The sequence below is a fragment of the Benincasa hispida genome, chromosome 3 (genome assembly GCF_009727055.1).
Source record: "Benincasa hispida cultivar B227 chromosome 3, ASM972705v1, whole genome shotgun sequence".
Taxonomy (NCBI): domain Eukaryota; kingdom Viridiplantae; phylum Streptophyta; class Magnoliopsida; order Cucurbitales; family Cucurbitaceae; genus Benincasa; species Benincasa hispida.
The window spans coordinates 72,012,343-72,030,602 of NC_052351.1; the positions used below are offsets into that span (position 1 = coordinate 72,012,343).

The 18,260-nt window shown below is 34.7% G+C and overlaps 1 protein-coding gene across 4 annotated transcripts; it reads left to right on the forward strand.

The window, feature by feature from the left end:
• Nucleotides 1-1,500: 1,500 nt before the first annotated feature.
• On the forward strand, nt 1,501-17,954 carry LOC120073293 (carbon catabolite repressor protein 4 homolog 1-like). Of its 4 annotated transcripts, none has more exons than XM_039026045.1 (12): nt 1,504-2,094; nt 4,635-5,388; nt 5,686-5,772; nt 5,904-5,987; nt 6,083-6,169; nt 6,286-6,372; nt 7,293-7,346; nt 7,456-7,547; nt 7,659-7,773; nt 7,979-8,126; nt 8,261-8,419; nt 17,908-17,954. In XM_039026045.1, the coding sequence occupies exons 1-11, from the start codon at nt 1,937-1,939 to the stop codon at nt 8,404-8,406; spliced, it is 1,812 nt and encodes a 603-aa protein (XP_038881973.1). In that variant the 5' UTR covers nt 1,504-1,936; the 3' UTR covers nt 8,407-8,419; nt 17,908-17,954. The 4 variants fall into 4 exon arrangements, with proteins under 4 accessions (XP_038881974.1, XP_038881973.1, XP_038881972.1 ...); XM_039026044.1 differs by lacking the exon at nt 17,908-17,954 and adding an exon at nt 9,969-10,310; XM_039026043.1 differs by lacking the exon at nt 17,908-17,954 and adding an exon at nt 9,974-10,310 and having other exon boundaries at nt 1,505-2,094.
• The last annotated feature ends 306 nt before the right edge of the window (nt 17,955-18,260 follow it).

The following is an 18,260-nucleotide window of genomic DNA, read 5'->3' on the forward strand; positions in this document are numbered from 1 at the left end:
CACCTCATACACAGACCAATGCCATGAAAATGTACTTATAGTGTTGTTTGTCTTCTATTTCAACCTCAGAGACCGTGCTCAGATTTGCAAGTTTCAGTACCTCGCCATATGCGTTAACAAGAGCATATGATCCTTTCGATGACCATTGTTCGTACACCAGTGCGTACCCTCTTGCACGGTAAGCCCATCTATAGCTTATATTCATCCTATAATCTTGCCAGACATCATATATCCCTTGGATGGCATGTTCGACCAACTTGATTGTATTTGGACTTGATTACATGCCTCAATATTCTCATCTAGTGAAGACATAATGGAAATATTATGTGTTAGAATGGTTGTTAACCCAAAGTTTTGACTGGTTGGAATGGTTTGAATTGTTGGATTGCACTGTTACTATAGACTATATGTGTCTACTCCATGACTTTCATGAGGCGTAACAGATAAAGCAATGACATCCGGGATTGCCTTCTAAAAAGAAGCTAAGATCTTCATCGTCGACTATGTCAATTGAGGGAGTTGGGACCAATAGACTGTAACAATATTTAATGTGTATATCAAACATATCTGGATCAATATTCAGCCATGGTGTAGAATACTCATTAAATCACTACATGTTATATCATTTATGATCTTCAGACCTTTCATATGACCTCCAATATAATTGCTTTTGGACTAGTCATTCCCCAAAATCGTATAAAGATGCAAATTAGCGTCATCGATCTGCAATCGAAAAATTGACAATTGGATTCAAATTGCTATTAAAGTAAGCGACCACTTAGTAAGTAATATGCAATCACCCAACAAGTTCTAGGAGTTCACCTATGAAACTATAGAAGATCGTCTAGTATATTATAAGTGATCGCCCAGTAAGTTCTAAGCGATCGCCCATATTAATGTAAGAGATTGTTTAGTTATATATAAGAGACCGTTTATATAATACTAAACGACCGCTTACATTATGATGAGCAGTCTCCTATCTTTATGAAAGCGATCTGGTAAGAAAAATACTTCATAGACACTTACATTCTCTCAGTTTTTTGTTCCGACGAACAATCTTGCTCTATACCCAAAGATAAAATAAACTGAACGATCGATGAAAATGATCGACAATGAGAATGTTGGAGTGAAACTCTGAGAGAACAATGGGAGAAGAAGTTGAGGAGCTCGACTAAAAGTATCGTGAATAATTGAGAGTGACCTTCCATTACTTGCTTCATTCTTAATATCAATAACATTCAATGATATTGGTAGAATATTAGCTGAGAATAAATGTTTTGGTTGAATGTTGGTATTGCATCTAATACAATCGCTAAAGAAATAGGAAGAAAGTAGGGGATTGAGAAGAGATTTAAAATGTGGGATAAAATTGATATTTCACATGGTAAAAAGGTCAGCTATTGAAAAATTTCTAGAAAGAGAGAGGTAATCCATACTAAAGTTTTTTGTTTTTGAGATTATTTTATGAAAATTTCCAAAAAGATATTAAGAGAAGAAAAAATCTTTTCAACTAAACTCCTCGTTTCCCTCTCTATCTATGAATCTACGTAAGAACCTGAAAAATGCACCAACACAAATTCACTCCCTTTGTAATGAAACCCTAGAAATCCATTCATTTCCCCCTTTTTCTCTACTCTTTATCCCTCCCCTTTAATTCCCAGCACACAATTTTGTCTTCAATCCTACTGTTTCTCTCACTTCTTGACTCCAATACCGGAATTTTGAATGTTGTTTCCAGATTTCCAACCTGGGCTGCTTCCATCTTCTTTGAATTCGCTGATTCCGAGCTTTGATTTTGCCTCTCCAAGGCTGGCGAGTATTCGTATCAACAAGTATTAATGGCAGATCCGCCAAGTATCTGCCGAGTTATCACTGTTTTTGATCAATTGGTGTATAGGGTTAACTTGCTGCTGCGACGTTTGACCAACAATAAAGCATGCTGATCGTGCTCCGAGTGCATCTTCCTTCTGATATCCCCATTGTAGGCTGTGAACTCACACCCTACCTGCTCCTCCGCCGCCCGGACACCTCCGTCACTACTGATGATGTGCCTGAGTCGGCTCCGGTTGATGGTTTTTTTCTGAAATACAAATGGTAACGGTACCTCCCCATTTCATATCGTTTTTCTTTGAGGCTTCTACTTCTGGGTTTTGTATTTGGTGTGTCCGGAGGCTGGTTTGTGATCGAGGTTTCAACGTGGTGTTGCCCAAGTTTTTTCCTTATCTTTGTCAATGGCTGCATGCTTTGTTCGCGATTGGGTTTTTGAGCTTTTACACTTGTGCTAGTATCTTTCTGTGCGTGACATGCCCATTTTCTTTTATTACAATTCATATTTGTTAATTCTTCATTTCATATTGAACGCCCTGTACTTATTCGTTTTTTGCCATTTTTTCTCTCCCTATGGAGTTAATATTGAATATATCTTGGAAGCTTGAAAGTCAAATGGAAATGCATCAATACCAAAGACATTCTTGATTAACCTGAGACTATGAAGCTCGTCAGTTGTTAAAACTAGGATGACTATGACAGCTTATGTCATGGTAGAATCCAAGCTTCTGATAATTTCTAGTGAAGAGCCCTGGAGCATAAAAGAATTCAGATTGTATGTCTTCTTTGTAGTGATACTGATTAAATGATAAACATTTCTCTTTTCTATATGGGAAATTAACAAGCATACTGGAATTTAGATCCTCACCCCATGACTTCGAAATGAATGACAGATATTTTTCAAGATGTCCATGTAGTTTCACATCATTGTGCAGCTTCTACATCTCATTATTACTGTCAACCTTTCTCCAATAATTATATCATTCACAGAAACCAGTGGATTTCATCATCTTTTTGTCATCCATTGACCTTCATTATGCTGTGTTCTTGGTATGAACTATATATATATTTGATGAGAAACATTCAATCATAGTTTCATTGATATATGAAATTATAGAAGGGGCAACATGTGTCGTGAGAGATTACATAATGCTATTCCATTGAGTTGTAAGAGATGTAAGATTGTAATTACACAAAAAGGAAGTAAATTTACACCTTGAAAGATATGTATACAAAAGGTGATAAAAAAATTGAGTGAATTCCGTTTCTCTATCTTCAAGGATATGATGGTTCCATTCATTTCATTCTTGGTATGAACTATGAGGGTTAAATTGGCCCCTGTATATGGGCAAAATGGGGGATGTGTCTTTTTTCTCAAAGATAAGGATTTGAGCAACATAAGGGACCTATGGTAGAATATTAGAGCATGGCACTCGCACTCATACGCTAAGTTGAGATGTCCTCAATAGAGGATCAAGCGGGGGTTAAGTTAGGAATTAGGAACAGGAGAGCAACTTGTACTGGTTATGGGGCTTTAGATTGGAGTCTTTCGTGGGTAACATGGTTATGGTGCTGCCTTTTCCAAATCAACAATGAAACTGTCCAGCATGTTCTCTTTGATTGTCCCTTTACAAAAGGGATTTGGTTGGAGATTTTTTACAGCCTTCAATTTGCCCGTGGCTCTCACTAATGACATTTAGAGTTGGCTTCGATAATTGTTCATTGATCTACCTTTCACAGCCACTAAAAATGTTGATGGATTTGCAATATTTGTGCTGTTGTTGAAGATTTGAGATGAAAGAAATGCAAGAATCATTGGGATAAGAGCAAGACTTCAAAGGACATTATAGACGCTGTCATCATTGATACATTTTTTTTTGGTGCAAAGATATATCGGCTTTAAAAAGCCATAGTTATTCTTTCCTTATTGCAAATTGGAAACACCTTTCCCTTTTGTATCTTTAGATATTTCATTCAATCAATGGAGTTGTTTCTTATTAAAAAAAAAAAAAGGAAAAAAAAAAGAAGAAAGAAGAAAAGATTGGAGTTCTTCGTTCACTTTTACTTTCCTAAAAGTAGTGTCATTCCTAACCAAGTGCTCATAGCAATGAGCCAATTGAGATGTATATGACAAGGAAAAGGAGGCACCGTTTTGAGATAGATTTTGGAGAAGATGCTTTGGAAAAAAAATGTTTAGCTTCAAATGGAGATTTTTATTATATTCTCTTCTACCAATCATGTTATTATAGAAAATAAAAAATAAAAAAATAAAAGAAGAAGAAGAAGAAGAAGAAAGACCTGTGAGGAATGATCTTCAACTATTGAGGACTTGGGCAGAACAATCCCCAAGACTACCAACTAAATACCTAACTGACAAATGATCCCTTTTTCATTTATTCCATTTCCAGTATTTTTCTTTCTAGTTCGTTGTAGAAGTGGGGAGAAACATCACGTGATGACTGATGGGTACCGTCCAATTGTGAATGTAGTAAGCTTAGAGCTTGGATATGTATATGTGTGTGCACACGGGCACGTGTGTTAAAGAAATAAAAATCCTCGTTATTTTCCGAGAAAAGATTTGCTTACTCATGGGCGATTCCATTATGACAGAATTTTGTTGTTTGTTTATCCACAATGTTTTTAGATTAAAGTTCTTATTTGAAAAAGGGATCGGATTGGATAAACTATCCTTGCTTTAGTATGCATTCATATGCTATATGCATTATCTGTGGCCGTTTCCTATTGAAAGAAGTAATCTATTTCTGGCATTTTCACTATTTTTATTCTGCAATTCTTTTCTGTTGCAGGTACCGGGTCCAAAATGATCGAAATGTTGCCATATGTAGTGTACATCCTTCTGTGCAAGCAACCTTGCAATGCTTAGGTTGTCTTAAAGCAAAAATACCTGTTGCTAAAAGTTATCATTGCTCAACTAAGTGTTTCTCGGATGCATGGCAACATCACCGTGCGCTGCATGATCGTGCGACAAGTGCTGTGAGTGATAATGTAAATGAGGATGAAGAGTTATTTGGACGCTACAATAACGCAGGTCCTGGAGTGATCAATGCTAACTTATCTGGTACAGTATCAAGTACTAGCTTGACCAACGGTTCAACTCCTTTTTATCCTTCATCCACTACGCAAAGGAGTGGTGGTGAGACTTGGTTTGAAGTTGGACGATCTAAAACATACACTCCATCAGCTGATGACATTGGCCATGTCCTCAAGTTTGAGTGTGTTGTGGTAGATGCAGAGTCAAAATTGCCTTCTGGACCAGTTAACACTTTACTAACTTCTCGTGTGATTCCAGCTCCATCCCCCAGTCCACGCTGTTTAATCCCTGTTAGTGGTGTTGATGCGATTGGGCAATTGGATTCTAGTGGTCGTTCTTTATCTTCTGGTTCTTTCACAGTGCTCTCATACAACATTCTTGCTGATGTATATGCGACAAGTGAATCATACAGCTATTGTCCTTCATGGGCTCTTTCCTGGGCATACCGCCGACAGAATTTGTTACGAGAAATAGTTGGGTATCATGCAGATATTGTTTGTCTTCAGGAGGTATGATGAGACATGGTGCATTTTTTTTCCTAAAACCAAGTGAGTTTTGTTTACTAGCACTCAAAAGGGATTTTCATGTTGTGTTTGAATGCAAAATCTATTGTTTCTTGAAAGAGACCATAGAGATAAATCCCTCTCTGTCTTCATCCCTTTTTGTGGTGTATCACTGTCACGGTTTACTGCATGGAACTTGTTAGAATCACCTCCGTTTTCAAGGACTTGTGAACTTCTGAAACAGCGATCTGATAGGATTAGGAGGATGCTACGTATGATAAAATATTTTATTTTTTTGTGCAGGTCCAAAGCAATCATTTTGAGGCATTTTTTGCACCTGAACTTGACAAACATGGCTATCAAGCTCTGTATAAGAGAAAGACAAATGAGGTTTCTGTCTTAATTGTTTTATTACTTTTAACTTCCTACTTTCTCTCTTGACTTTTGTTTTTTGGGCTCCATCTCTCTTTTTTTCCTGTGCTGTTTGGTCCTCTCATGATCCTTGCTGTTGAACCTTTTAGGTTTACAGTGGAAACACACAAACAATTGATGGTTGTGCAACATTTTTCCGTAGAGACAGATTTGCACATGTCAAGAAATATGAGGTTTTGAATTTATATATATATACTTTTTTTTTTTCTTTTCTTTTCCAGTTTTTATGTTTAATTTATATCTAAGAGAGCTTTATGCTTGCGTTCAGGTTGAGTTTAATAAGGCTGCCCAGTCGTTGACTGATGCTCAAATTCCCACTGCACAAAAGAAGAGTACTTTAACACGATTAGCTAAGGTAGACTCTTGTTCCTAGGTTGATCTCTGAGTTAATTCTGTGATTTCTATTTTATTTTCCTCATATACTTTGTTTCTGTTCTAGCCATAATCAGTTTAACCATATTATCTGCGTAGGATAATGTTGCACTGATAGTGGTTCTTGAAGCAAAATTTGGTAATCAGGGAGCTGATAATCTGGGGAAAAGGCAGCTTCTCTGTGTGGTAAGATTTCTTTTTTTGCCTTTTACTCAACATTCTTTCCAACGAGTGATGGTATACACTTCCTCAAGTAGTGTATACCTTATACACTTCCTCATGTAGTGTATACCTTGTGGGAAAAAGCACTTTATGATTAGTTCTTTTTGTTTTGAATCTAAATATTTGTTTGGCCTCCGATGGTATACAACTTCTTGGTGGTTCAAAAGCCCAAGAAATTCTTTTATATTTATAAAGGAAAGATAAAAGGATCCCAATTTAGCTTAATATCTTGTAAAGAGAAAGTAGTAAAGGCCTCGGAAGGAGAACCATGTTGGTGCTTTCAATCTGGCGGAGTCATAATGGTCAAGCCATGGAAGATGTTTGTTTTATGAAGTTCTCAAATTTCTTTCCATCCACAATTCCAACAGAAGAGCTTAGTCATGTTGATCTGTAATAAATGAGATTTGGAAGCTAAATAACACCCATGAATAAGCTGATGAATATTATCCTTCAACTTGGGAGAGACCACCCAAGAAAACTTAAATGTAGAAGACAACTTATCTTATGCCTGCAATTCAACGGATTTGGCTGAAGAATGAAGAACAAATGGTAAATAAATTTCCGTTCTCCAAAAAAAAAAGAACAATCTGAATGCATGAGAGTGAAAAAAGGAAGTTTCCTTTGAAGAACCTCCGATGTATTACGACAGGACTGCCATTTAATAATATATCTGTAGAAGAATCTTTTCCTGTTCTACTAAGTTATGAACCAAATAATTTGGAGAGTACTTTTTAGTGGTTGCTTATCTCTCGTAGAGGTTTATAATCTTTAACTTTGGTTAGTTACAAAATTCCATTTTTTTTTATCAACTGATAAAACCATGCTACTGTCTGATACTCTTTCAAACAGATTTTGACCATTTTTTGGTGGATTCTTCTGTTCAGGCCAATACTCATGTTAATGATCATCAGGATTTAAAAGATGTCAAGCTGTGGCAGGTGCTTCCCCCAACCCTCGACCCATTTTTTTTAAAACAAAAGCAAAAGTTAAAAAAAAAGGGGAAAGATTTAGAAACTTCTTGCTCTAAATATACTTATTGGAAAGCAGGTGTCGACTCTTCTGAAAGGACTGGAGAAAATAGCTGTTAGTGCTGACATTCCAATGTTGGTCTGTGGCGATTTCAATTCTGTTCCTGGAAGGTTTGTCTTCTGCACTGATGAATTTTGCTCCCTAAGAATGCTGGCGTTCTTTTTATGGTCTTTGTGGATATTATTTTTGCTGCTTAGTTTTACCACCGAAATTTATTACAGTGCTCCTCATTCACTTCTTGCAATGGGGAAGGTAGAACCATCACATCCAGACCTGGCAGTTGATCCTCTCAACTTATTTCGCCCACCTAGCAAGCTGATTCATAAGCTTCAACTGGTAATATTTTTCCTTGCATAATGCTTTAAAATTTTAGTTCTATTAGTTTTTTACTCTTCATTTCTCTTTGCCTCTCTTCTTTTCTGTATTTATTTTTTAAAAAAAGTAATTTTAATACGATGTTAACGTTAGCTTGGGGCTACATTTACATTCCTCTTCTAGAAGGCTTATGGCCTTATTCTAATTTTCCAGCAAACTGTTACAGGTTAGTGCTTATTCATCCTTTGCAAGAATGGGTGTTAGTATTGGATCAGAGAAACAAAGGAAGAGACTTGACCCAACAACAAATGAACCCTTGTTTACAAACTGTACTAGAGATTTCATTGGCACCCTAGACTACATATTTTATACCGGTAAGCTTTTAGACGCCAAGTATGATTGGCTCTGCTCTTTATTTATTTATTTACTACCTTTTTGTATTGATGATACTTCTTTAAAAACAATTTCCGTTTGTTTCATCATTTCTCTTGTTCCTTCTTGTTTACAGTGGACTCCTTAACAGTTGAGTCTTTATTAGAGCTTCTGGATGAGGAAAGCATGAGGAAAAACACGGCACTTCCCTCGCCAGAGTGGTCTTCTGATCACGTGGCCCTACTTGCTCAGTTCTGCTGCAAGCCTCGAATTAGACGCTGATACTTCGATGCAGGTAAATCCATCTTTTCATCCTTCTCCATATTCAACTTTACTTCTTCCCTATTGTGTGACCACGTTAATTTTTAGCTCATCAATCTCTAGTTGATTAAGCTAAACTGAGGTTCTAGTTATGTCCTGGATGGTAAGTTTGCTAGTTGTTGAAGTGATATTTGTTGTTTAAGCTTTCTACAAACTTGGCATTAGTGATCAGTATGAACTTGGCTGGCTCCTCAAGTTATTGGTTTGGAAAATTTGTATTTCATTATAGAAGTTTCTATTATCTGAGATGATTCCTTTTTTAGGCATTTTAGAGGGCCCATTTCATAATGTTTAGGGTTTCTATTTTCTTTCTAACTTTTTGTTTCTCATTTTTCAAGAAATTGACTTGTTTGATAACTGTCTCATTTCTTGTTTCAATTTTAAGAAACCTTTCCCAAAAAGGGACCAAATTTGAGAAATTTCCGTTCCGTCTTATTTTATATATTTCAGTTTCTTAAATGTATCCATTGGAACCTCTGCCGTCTTGGTTTTAAGACATGCATCAAAATTCATCTAGATCATGGTCTTCAATTCGAGTCTAAGTTAAGTCAGTTTGGTTTTTATTTTTTATTTTTAATATTTCTTTTATTTCTTAATTTTTCTATATTTGTATATTAGTATAAATTTTAATTTTGAACTTTGCTATTTAGATTTATATTTTTTTTTAATTTCAAAATTTTAAATTTTCAATATATATATTTAAATTTTTTAATTTCTGAATTTTAAATTTTAAATTTGAATGTTTATATATTATTTTATGATTTTTATTTTTAGTACATTTGAAACCGATGAGAATTTTACAATATATAAATTTTCTTCCCAAATTCACTTAGTTTTACTCTAATATTTTACAATCACAACACATAATAGAATTGAGTTGAATTTTAGTCAAATCGTTTAAGATAAATGACTAGAGTGAAAAATATTATTGTAGATAAAATTTAAGGAACATTTAAATGATGGGAACAATATTATTATTGTGGTTAATTTTATATCGAGACTTGTATTAGATAATGTAGTTTTTTTATATTTACTTTTTATTTTAATGCATGTTATATATCTTTTATTTTACATAATTAAATTATATTTAAACTATAAAATAAGAGAAAAGGATAGGAAAAAAAAGTTTGTCTATAACTTTTTTCCAAGAAACTTGTAGAAATAATTATCAAACATGTTTTTGTTTTTAGTTTTTAAAATATAGAAAACAAGAAACAAGATTTGGGAAATAAGAAATAGAAACGTTATCAAATGAGCCTTTTAACTTTTGCTAGGACATTAAACAAAATGTTCTTTTCCCCCAATCTTTTTTCCAAGATACGGAATTTAATTGTTTTTTAGTTGCTCTAAAAATTGAATGAATTGAATCCACATGTTTTTTTCTTTTAATATTATTATTAATGCTTTTTTTTTTCTGGAGTTCAACTAATGGCTAATTTACTGATCATAGAGAAATTTGTGTGTTTCTGTATTTGGTTTTATATAATCAGTGTTATAATTCTTGAATTAATGGTTGTTTGTAGTATAGATCTGGAGACATTCAAGACAGATTGATGCAATGAAATGGTGTTGGAAACAGATATAAGTTCTTGTAAGGAAGGATAAGATTGGTCAGCATGTTGTTTCCCAAGTAATTCTTTTAAAACAGGAACCATTCTCTGACCAAATCTACTCCTATATTTTCATTTATTTCATTGGAAAAGAAAATTTAGTACCCTCCCTCCATTTTTACTTCTGATGTCAACGGGCTCAATATGAAAAGAAATCAAAAGCCATCATTCTCTCCTCTTCCATTTGTATTCATTTTGCTCCCACCAAATGATGATGGTCTTTCAATCTATATAGAATTTTTTCCTTTTCCTTTTTTTGTTTTCTTCTTTCTGGACATGGAAGCATTTTTTTTTGGTATCCGTGAGTGTTTGGGCCAAGTTACGCACACTTTGACTAATCTTATAGGACAACTTATCTGACCCTACACCATTAGGGTGTCAAAAAAACTCCAGGGAGCTAAATTTTAGAGTATAGGAACTGCATCGTTAAATATGAAATTATAGGGACTAAATTGTTGTAATTTCATGAAACAGGGATAGATGTTTCAAATTAAAGTTTAGGTGCTATATTGGTACTTTCATGTTTGGGGCCAATATGTTCTCTAACTGTTTGATATTCTCAATTTTATTTTTAATGTATTAAAAGTTTTCATTCAGGGCATTTAAAAAAGTTAAATTTATCGCAAATCGTTAAATTAATATGTGACTGTTATTTTGGATACTGCGAATCATTAAATTAGTGTTCAATTAATATGTGACTGTTATTTAGGTACTTGACAAATGATTTAGATTAAGGACGGTCGAGTGATAAGGTTATATTATAGAAAATATTTTGAACTTTGCGACTTGTTTTTGATAATATTCTTGAATTGTGCATCGTTGCATTAATAGCTTCCTTCTTAGGATCTATTTCTATTCATTTCCAATTTTACTTCTCTTCTTTTCTTCAATATTTTCCTATTTAGATTTAGAGATTTTGGCACCCACTTAAAAATTTTACTAGTCAACAATTAGGAGTGTACGTGGGTTGGGTTGAAGATGTTTTTAGGACTAACCTGAAAATTAGGTTGGTTGGGTTAACAACCTAAATGACCCAAATAAAGTCTTTAATCCAACCCAATTCTTAAAATTCGGGTTTAGTTGGGTTATTGGGTTATAACTTATTTTTTCTTTTTAATTAAAAATAAGTAAATTTATAAACAACACATGACTAATAACTAAAATCTCAAATTTCAAATACTAAATATTAAATATGATATTTATTGCAAATTTTAAACAAAGATAAATATCATAACAATTTTAAAAGAAAAATATTAAAAAATCACAAAGTAATCAAATTTTAAACAAAGATGTATATATATATATATATATATATATAATTCGGGTTGGGTTGGGTAAACCTAATTTTTTTTTAACCAACCTACGATACAACCCAATCCAACAGAAACAGAAAAAATTGAACCCAATTCAACTCAAAAACAAAACTAATCTATCTCAACCCTTATATTTTGGGTTGGGTAGTCTGAGTTATTTGGGTTGTCGGGTTGTTTGAACACCCCTAGTCAACACTACCATTTTTTTTTTCCGAGTTTCTTCTTTTTCCATGAGTTTTTTTTTCCCTCTAGTTGCTGTGTTTAGAGTGGTTGTTGGGCATGTGTTTACACAAGAGGTTGTGGGCTAGTCAGAAAGAGATACGAGTGGTCGTCAGAGTATCAGATGTGGGTTTTCCCTTGCGAGGGATGTGAGTTTGGAGCATCAGATCTGTGGGTTCTGAGTGTGAGAGAAGGAGATCGGTAGTAGAGAGAGAGAGAGAGAGCGGAGTTCCAGTTCCATATCGGTGATTTCATACCTATTGTTATGGTGGTTGCCATGTCGTTGGTTTAGTTTTAACCTTCTTTAAGAGGGGTATTTCAGTGTTATTCCACTGTTATATTAAGTTTTAAGTTTGTCATTCACATTTTACTTCAGAAAAAGCTGCTGAAAATTTGGAAGCAAAAAATGATCAAACAAACGAAGAGGCTCGTGGCTACCATGTTTAAAGAATATGTGAATGCTTCTACTTCTTTCTCTCTTGATACTCATATTTTTTCCACCTTTTAGGGTTATCCAATGTGAGTTACCAATTTATCCATTTAGCCAAGAATGATTTTTGTCTAACTAATATTTTTATTTCATAAATGCTTAGTAATATTTCATCATTAGATTTCAGCAACATTTTGTGAAATTTTTAACCTTTTAATTGATTGTCTCTCATTTTTTAATTTGGTAATTTTTTAAAATAAAAATATATCATTTTAAGATTTATTATTAATTATGTAAGGATTTTATTTTTTGAAATGTCATTAATTATATTATCTCTAGTCAATAAATCTTCATAATATTTAATTCTTTTCTTAGTAACATCATTTTTTGATTTTGTTTTTGTAATTTATTAATTTTGGTTGATATTCATTTAATGCAAGATGTTTTAAATTAATGTTTCTTTATTTTTAGAAGATTTCATTTATTTTCTTCAATATTCCTAGTTGAAAATCGATCAAATCTCCATTAAGATCTCAAATATATGTTGAATATATTAGTAATATACTAGAAATAGTAAATATACATCACACATACCATGATTTATTTTTGGTGTGTTTACAAATATATTGGAAAATGTAAATATATAACGTATATATTGTTTGGTGCATCTATATTGTTTGGTATATAAGACGATAAATTGTACAAATTCTCTTGTTCACACATTTATTAAATATACCTTGGTTTATTTATAGAAAATTCAAATATTTACTACTGTAAATATTTAACATACTTTATTTTTTCTATCGAAGCTTTTTATGCATTCCTACTTTTATTTATAAGGTCAATGATTTTCGATTTTTTTAAGAAACAGTCATTACTTGTGTAGGTTTTGAAAATAAAATAGTTTTGGGAAGTTCATAAGGGCAAGAAACTTCTCTTATATGCTTCATTTGGTTTGTGTGTGTATATATATATATATAAATATGTACACATGCATGCGTGCACGTGCGCACACACGCACCACACACACATACACGTGCGAGCATACATACACACATACAAACACATACACGTGTGCACACACACATGTAGAATATATAGATACACGTATGTGTATATATATATACATACACATACACACACGCACACGAAGGAGGTGTGTGCATGGTCAACAGATGTGGGTGCGACGGTATGGGCTAGGTGCGCACACCGGTAGTGCCAAGGCCTGCTTGGGCATATTGATCCGAGCAACTCTAGGCTTAAGGATCATTGTGGAAGGCTGGAGATTCACAAGTGCCACATGGCACCATCATGGTCGGTCAAAGAAGAACATGTGGCGGCATACCTCTAAACAAGGTGACAGTATTAGAGTCAAAACTTAAAAAAAACGGAGTGGGAAAAAGAGGTGTAGATGGGAAGGTGCAAACTTTTAAGGTTAGACTAGTGGCGAAGGGTTATACTCAGGTGGAGATAGTAGATTATGATGAAACTTTCTCACATGTTGCCATGTTAAAATCAATTCGAATTTTGTTGGAAACAACAGGACCCTCAAAACGACGAATAGTAAACAGTCAAGGCACGACGGTCAAGCAAAGAGCAAAACCTGCAAAACATAAACCCGTTATAGGTTGAGTCGTGGAGCTCACTCTCTTTAAGACGTTTTGTGGCTTTGCCCAAGTATGCAAGCAAGTCTACAAATTGCCACTTGTCCCAAGATAAAACAGCCAAAGAAACTCGATTGGAAATGCATTGTTACCGACCAGAACATATACCATTTCTAACCCATTGCTCGGAAAACTAAAATGGAAGAGATAGGAGAGGAAAAATGGAATGAAGTGAAAATGAGTTGTGTTTTCGAATTGTTGAAGGCCACACCTTTTATAGGCCTTCAGCGTGGAACGAAAAAGGTGGTGAGCCTCAGAACGTGCACATATGAATTGCTTACGCGGACGAAATGCAAACGGGGAGGATCTTTTCTTTTCTTTTCCTCTTTTTTTCGATTAAAGAAAAATTAAAAAAATAATTAAAAAAATAATATTTTTATTAAAAATAATAATCACACATGCGCCTCGCCACACTCGACCAGGCGACGGCGTGAGTGTGGGACGTCTACCAAACCCACATTGGTCTATCTCCTTATTCCCTCCAAAACATGGGTACCCCTGGTGCCTAAACCTAAAACTCAAGATTAGAGTACATAAGGGAGACTTCCAATATCAAATTTTACAATGTGGGATTCTCTAACCAAAAAGTTGGTTCCCTCTTGTTTTGAAAGTTAAATTTTCAACCAACAAATTCTCTTGTCCATTGCCACATATTATGACTATGAGATATGGAAAATTGATGTCAAAACTGCTTTTTTGAACGATAATTTTGATGAGAATATCTATATGAAATAGCCAGAGGGATTCATCGAATAAGATCAAGAGCAAAAAGTTTGCAACTTAATCGGTCTATTTGTCGATTGAAACAAGCATCTAGATCTTAGAATATAAGTTTTGATAATGCGATCAAACATTATGGCTTTGACCTGAATATTGATGAAACTTGCGTCTACAAGAAGATTATCAACAATTTTATAGCTTTCCTTGTGTTGTATGTGGTTGATATCCTACTCATTAGGAATGATGTAGGTTTACTAATTAGTGTAAAGAATTGGTTGCCTACTCAATTCCAAATGAAAGATTTGGGTGAAATACAATTTATTCTTGGGATTCAAATTATTAGGAACCACAAGAACAAAATGTTACCTTGTATCACACATTGTATATTGACAAAATGCCTGTAAGATATTTGATACATAATTTCAAGAAGGGTTTACTACCTTTCAGGCATGTAATTACTTTGTCTAAGGAACAATGTCTTAAGAAACCTCAAATGGTTAAGGAAATGAGACAGATTCATTACGCATCAGCTGTGGGTAGCCTAATGTATGTCATGTTGTGTACTAGGCCAAACATATGCTATATAGTTGAGATTGTCAATAAATATCATTCTAATCCATGATTAGATCATTGGACTACAGTTAAAACAATCCTCAAGGATCTTAAGAGAACGAAGGATAATATGTTTGCGTATAACATTAAGGATTTATTCCTTACAGGATACACTGACCCTAATTTCAGACTGATAGGGATTCTAGGAAATCCACATCAGGATAAGTATTCACTCTTAACAGAGGAGCTATAGTATGGTAGAACATTAAGAAAAGATGCATTGCTGACTCTACCACGAAGGCAGAGTATATAACTACTTGTAAAGTTGCTAAAGACGCTCGATGGCTTAGGAAGTTCTTGAAAGATCTAGAGGTGGTTCCAAATATGTCATTCTCTATGATCCTTTATTCTTATAATAGCGGTGTTGGAAAATTCCAAAGAATTTACAAGTCACAAGAGAGAAAAGCACATAGAGCGCAAATATCATTTGATATGGAAGATTGTACAATGATGAGAGGTGATCGTCACAAAGATAGCTTTTGTAAACCCCGAATTCTAAATTTCCTAGACATGTATGTTTAGCCAAAGGAATGATATATTAAATATCTAGTAAGTGAAAATCCATGTTATTTATAGGAGTTGTGGAGAAAGGAAAAGAAAAACATATTAAATAGGGAAGCTCACTTATTGGTTTGGCTGGAGGCACTAAATATGGGGTGACGTGGCAGTTAATCCTTGAACTCGGGAGGCGGCAGGAAGATTAAAAGGAAGAGGAACTTCGAAAGCTTGGTTTTGGCAATATACATGAGCAAATTTAGTGAAATTGGTGCCATTTGAAAGCCGGAAGAATCTAGTTTTCGAGGTTGTCTTGCCGGAGAAAAAATGCAGGAGAAGAAGAACAAAAAGTGAGGAATTTGCAGAAGAGACAAAATCTCGGATTAATCAAGGCCTGAGGTGAAGATTGGAAGCTTCAGGCCAAATCATGAGGAATTTTTGGCTAAAATTTTGAGGTAAGAAAGTTAATTAGATTTTAAACAAGTTTGTAGAAGGAAGTTTCTTGAAAAGAGTTCAGGATTTTGAGTTATGAATTTTTGAAGTTGAAACAGAGAATCTGTGCAGAAGCAGACAATTGCTTGGGAAGAACAAGCAAACAGCTCACCGTGAAGCGCGAGAGCGAGATGAGGAGGATGAGGATCTCACTTAAGATGATAATCCCGCTGATTTTGTGATGAGGATCTCGCTCAAGAAGGACATCTCGCTAGAAATTTGGGCTGAATCTCGTCGGTATGGTGAGTATCGCTAGGTTGAAGTTTGTTAAAGAAATACTTGATCTCGCTCATGAGGATGAATTCACTCATAATGGTTGTCTCGCTAGCAATGTGGTTTTGTTGAAGAAAGTTCTATTAGTAAATGAACTATTTGAGGTATTCTGCTAAGAATTCTAAGGAATTTAACCAGGAATTATGTCCTTTCAGGCCAAGAAGAGCTAGGAGAGGCGTATAACCCGTTAAGAGTCCCAACGAGCTGTGAGTGACTATATGATGATTTAATGTTTTAAGGATTTAGAAACTATGATTTCTTTGAAGTTATTTCTCATGCTAAGTGTTTAAATGAAGTGCCAAGCAACATATGTTTAAAGCTATTTCTCATGCTAAGCAAAACATGTTTTTCATGGAAATTGACATGATTTAAATATGTTATCTTGTCCAAATACTTTCAGCATATTTTAGTAACTTCATTTTTATGATGAACTAGTATGATGGATGAACTAGTTTGATGATTTGAGCACTAAACCTTAGTTTTCAGCTAAATGCTTATAACTAGTTATACGACGGATATTGAAGGACAATGAGAAGGTATCCTAAGGATACTGAAGGACAATGAGAAAGTATCCTAGTTAAGTACCTAAGGTATGACGGTACTAAGTTATAAGCACGTGCACGTAAGTAATACGACATCGAGGGACTGAGCAAAGTTAGTCTCATGCTAAATTTTATAGGATTCCAAGCAACTTATTTCTATGATTGAAAGCATGATCAACGCATGATGTTTACTAATGTATGAGTTTTCCAAGTATGTTTTCCATGTCTAATGCATGCTAATGGTTTTTACAAGCTAGTTCAACATGATTTAAGCCAACTTATTTTACAAAGTATGAAGCATGCGTTAGGGTTAAAGCTAAGGTGGAATGAAGCTTGATGTACTATGTTTTAAATACCTAAGGTTGTCAAAGTACACGCGTTGGTATTCCTAAACATAATGAAAAGGGATACTGAAGATAGGGAAGGTATCCTAAAGAGTTTTCTATGCTATATTTGAAAACTATTCTTTTAATGCTCTTCAATAACTTGATAGCTTAGGTGAGCCGGATACTGAAGGTAAGGAAGGTATCTGAATAAATATACCTAAGGTGTTGACGGTACATAGAAAACTCCACATGCATGTAGGTAGTTCTGAATGAGAGGTCGAAGTATGGGTCTCCTAGGCCATATGCCAGCTAAGAGAGGCCGAAGTATGGGTCTCTTGGCCAGTAACAGACGTTGGGAGTTAGAGCGATGTATGCTCGTTCTCAACTAGGGAATAATGATGTCTAATGGTGTTTAAGAGTTGTTATCAATATTTATGTATAAAGGAAGTTGCTTGAGATACCCATCGGTATATTTGAAGAGATCGACGTAGGGATTTCTTTCTAGCCATAGTTTAACATGAACAGGTCGAAGTAGAGGTCTCATCTGGCCATGGCTTGGCGTTGGGAATTAGAGCGATGAATGTTCATTCTTAACTAAGATTCAAGTTTCGGATACAATGGTTTTAAAGGTTTTATGTACACGTTTGCTTGGTATATTTTAGTTCCAGTATTATGCTTTCGAGGTTTTAGTTTAAGCATGAGATTTATGTTTTATTAAGTCACTCACTGGGCTTCTAGCTCATGTTTTCAAATGTTTTCCTTTCAGGTAGCGGTCAGTTCCCAAAAGACTTTTCTGCTGCTGCTCTGCCACTCAAAGAAACAGGTTGAAGGAAGCGTAATTGAAGACCTGTATTAGTTAGTACACATGTGTCTGTCTAGTGACTAGTATTCTTGATGGGGCTAAGTTGTAATATCCATGTATAAACAATGTTGTGAAACCCTGTAATGTAAATGTGTTAAGTTCTGAGTTAATATGTATGTATTCAGGGTTTGAGCAAAATTTAACAGGTAAGATAGGCAGTAAGTGCCAGCAAAAGGGTTGGTAACTGCTGCAGTCACCATTCCATCCAGGTTAGGAGGGTAATCTGGTAAGGGGTGTGACAGCTTCGAAGCACAACA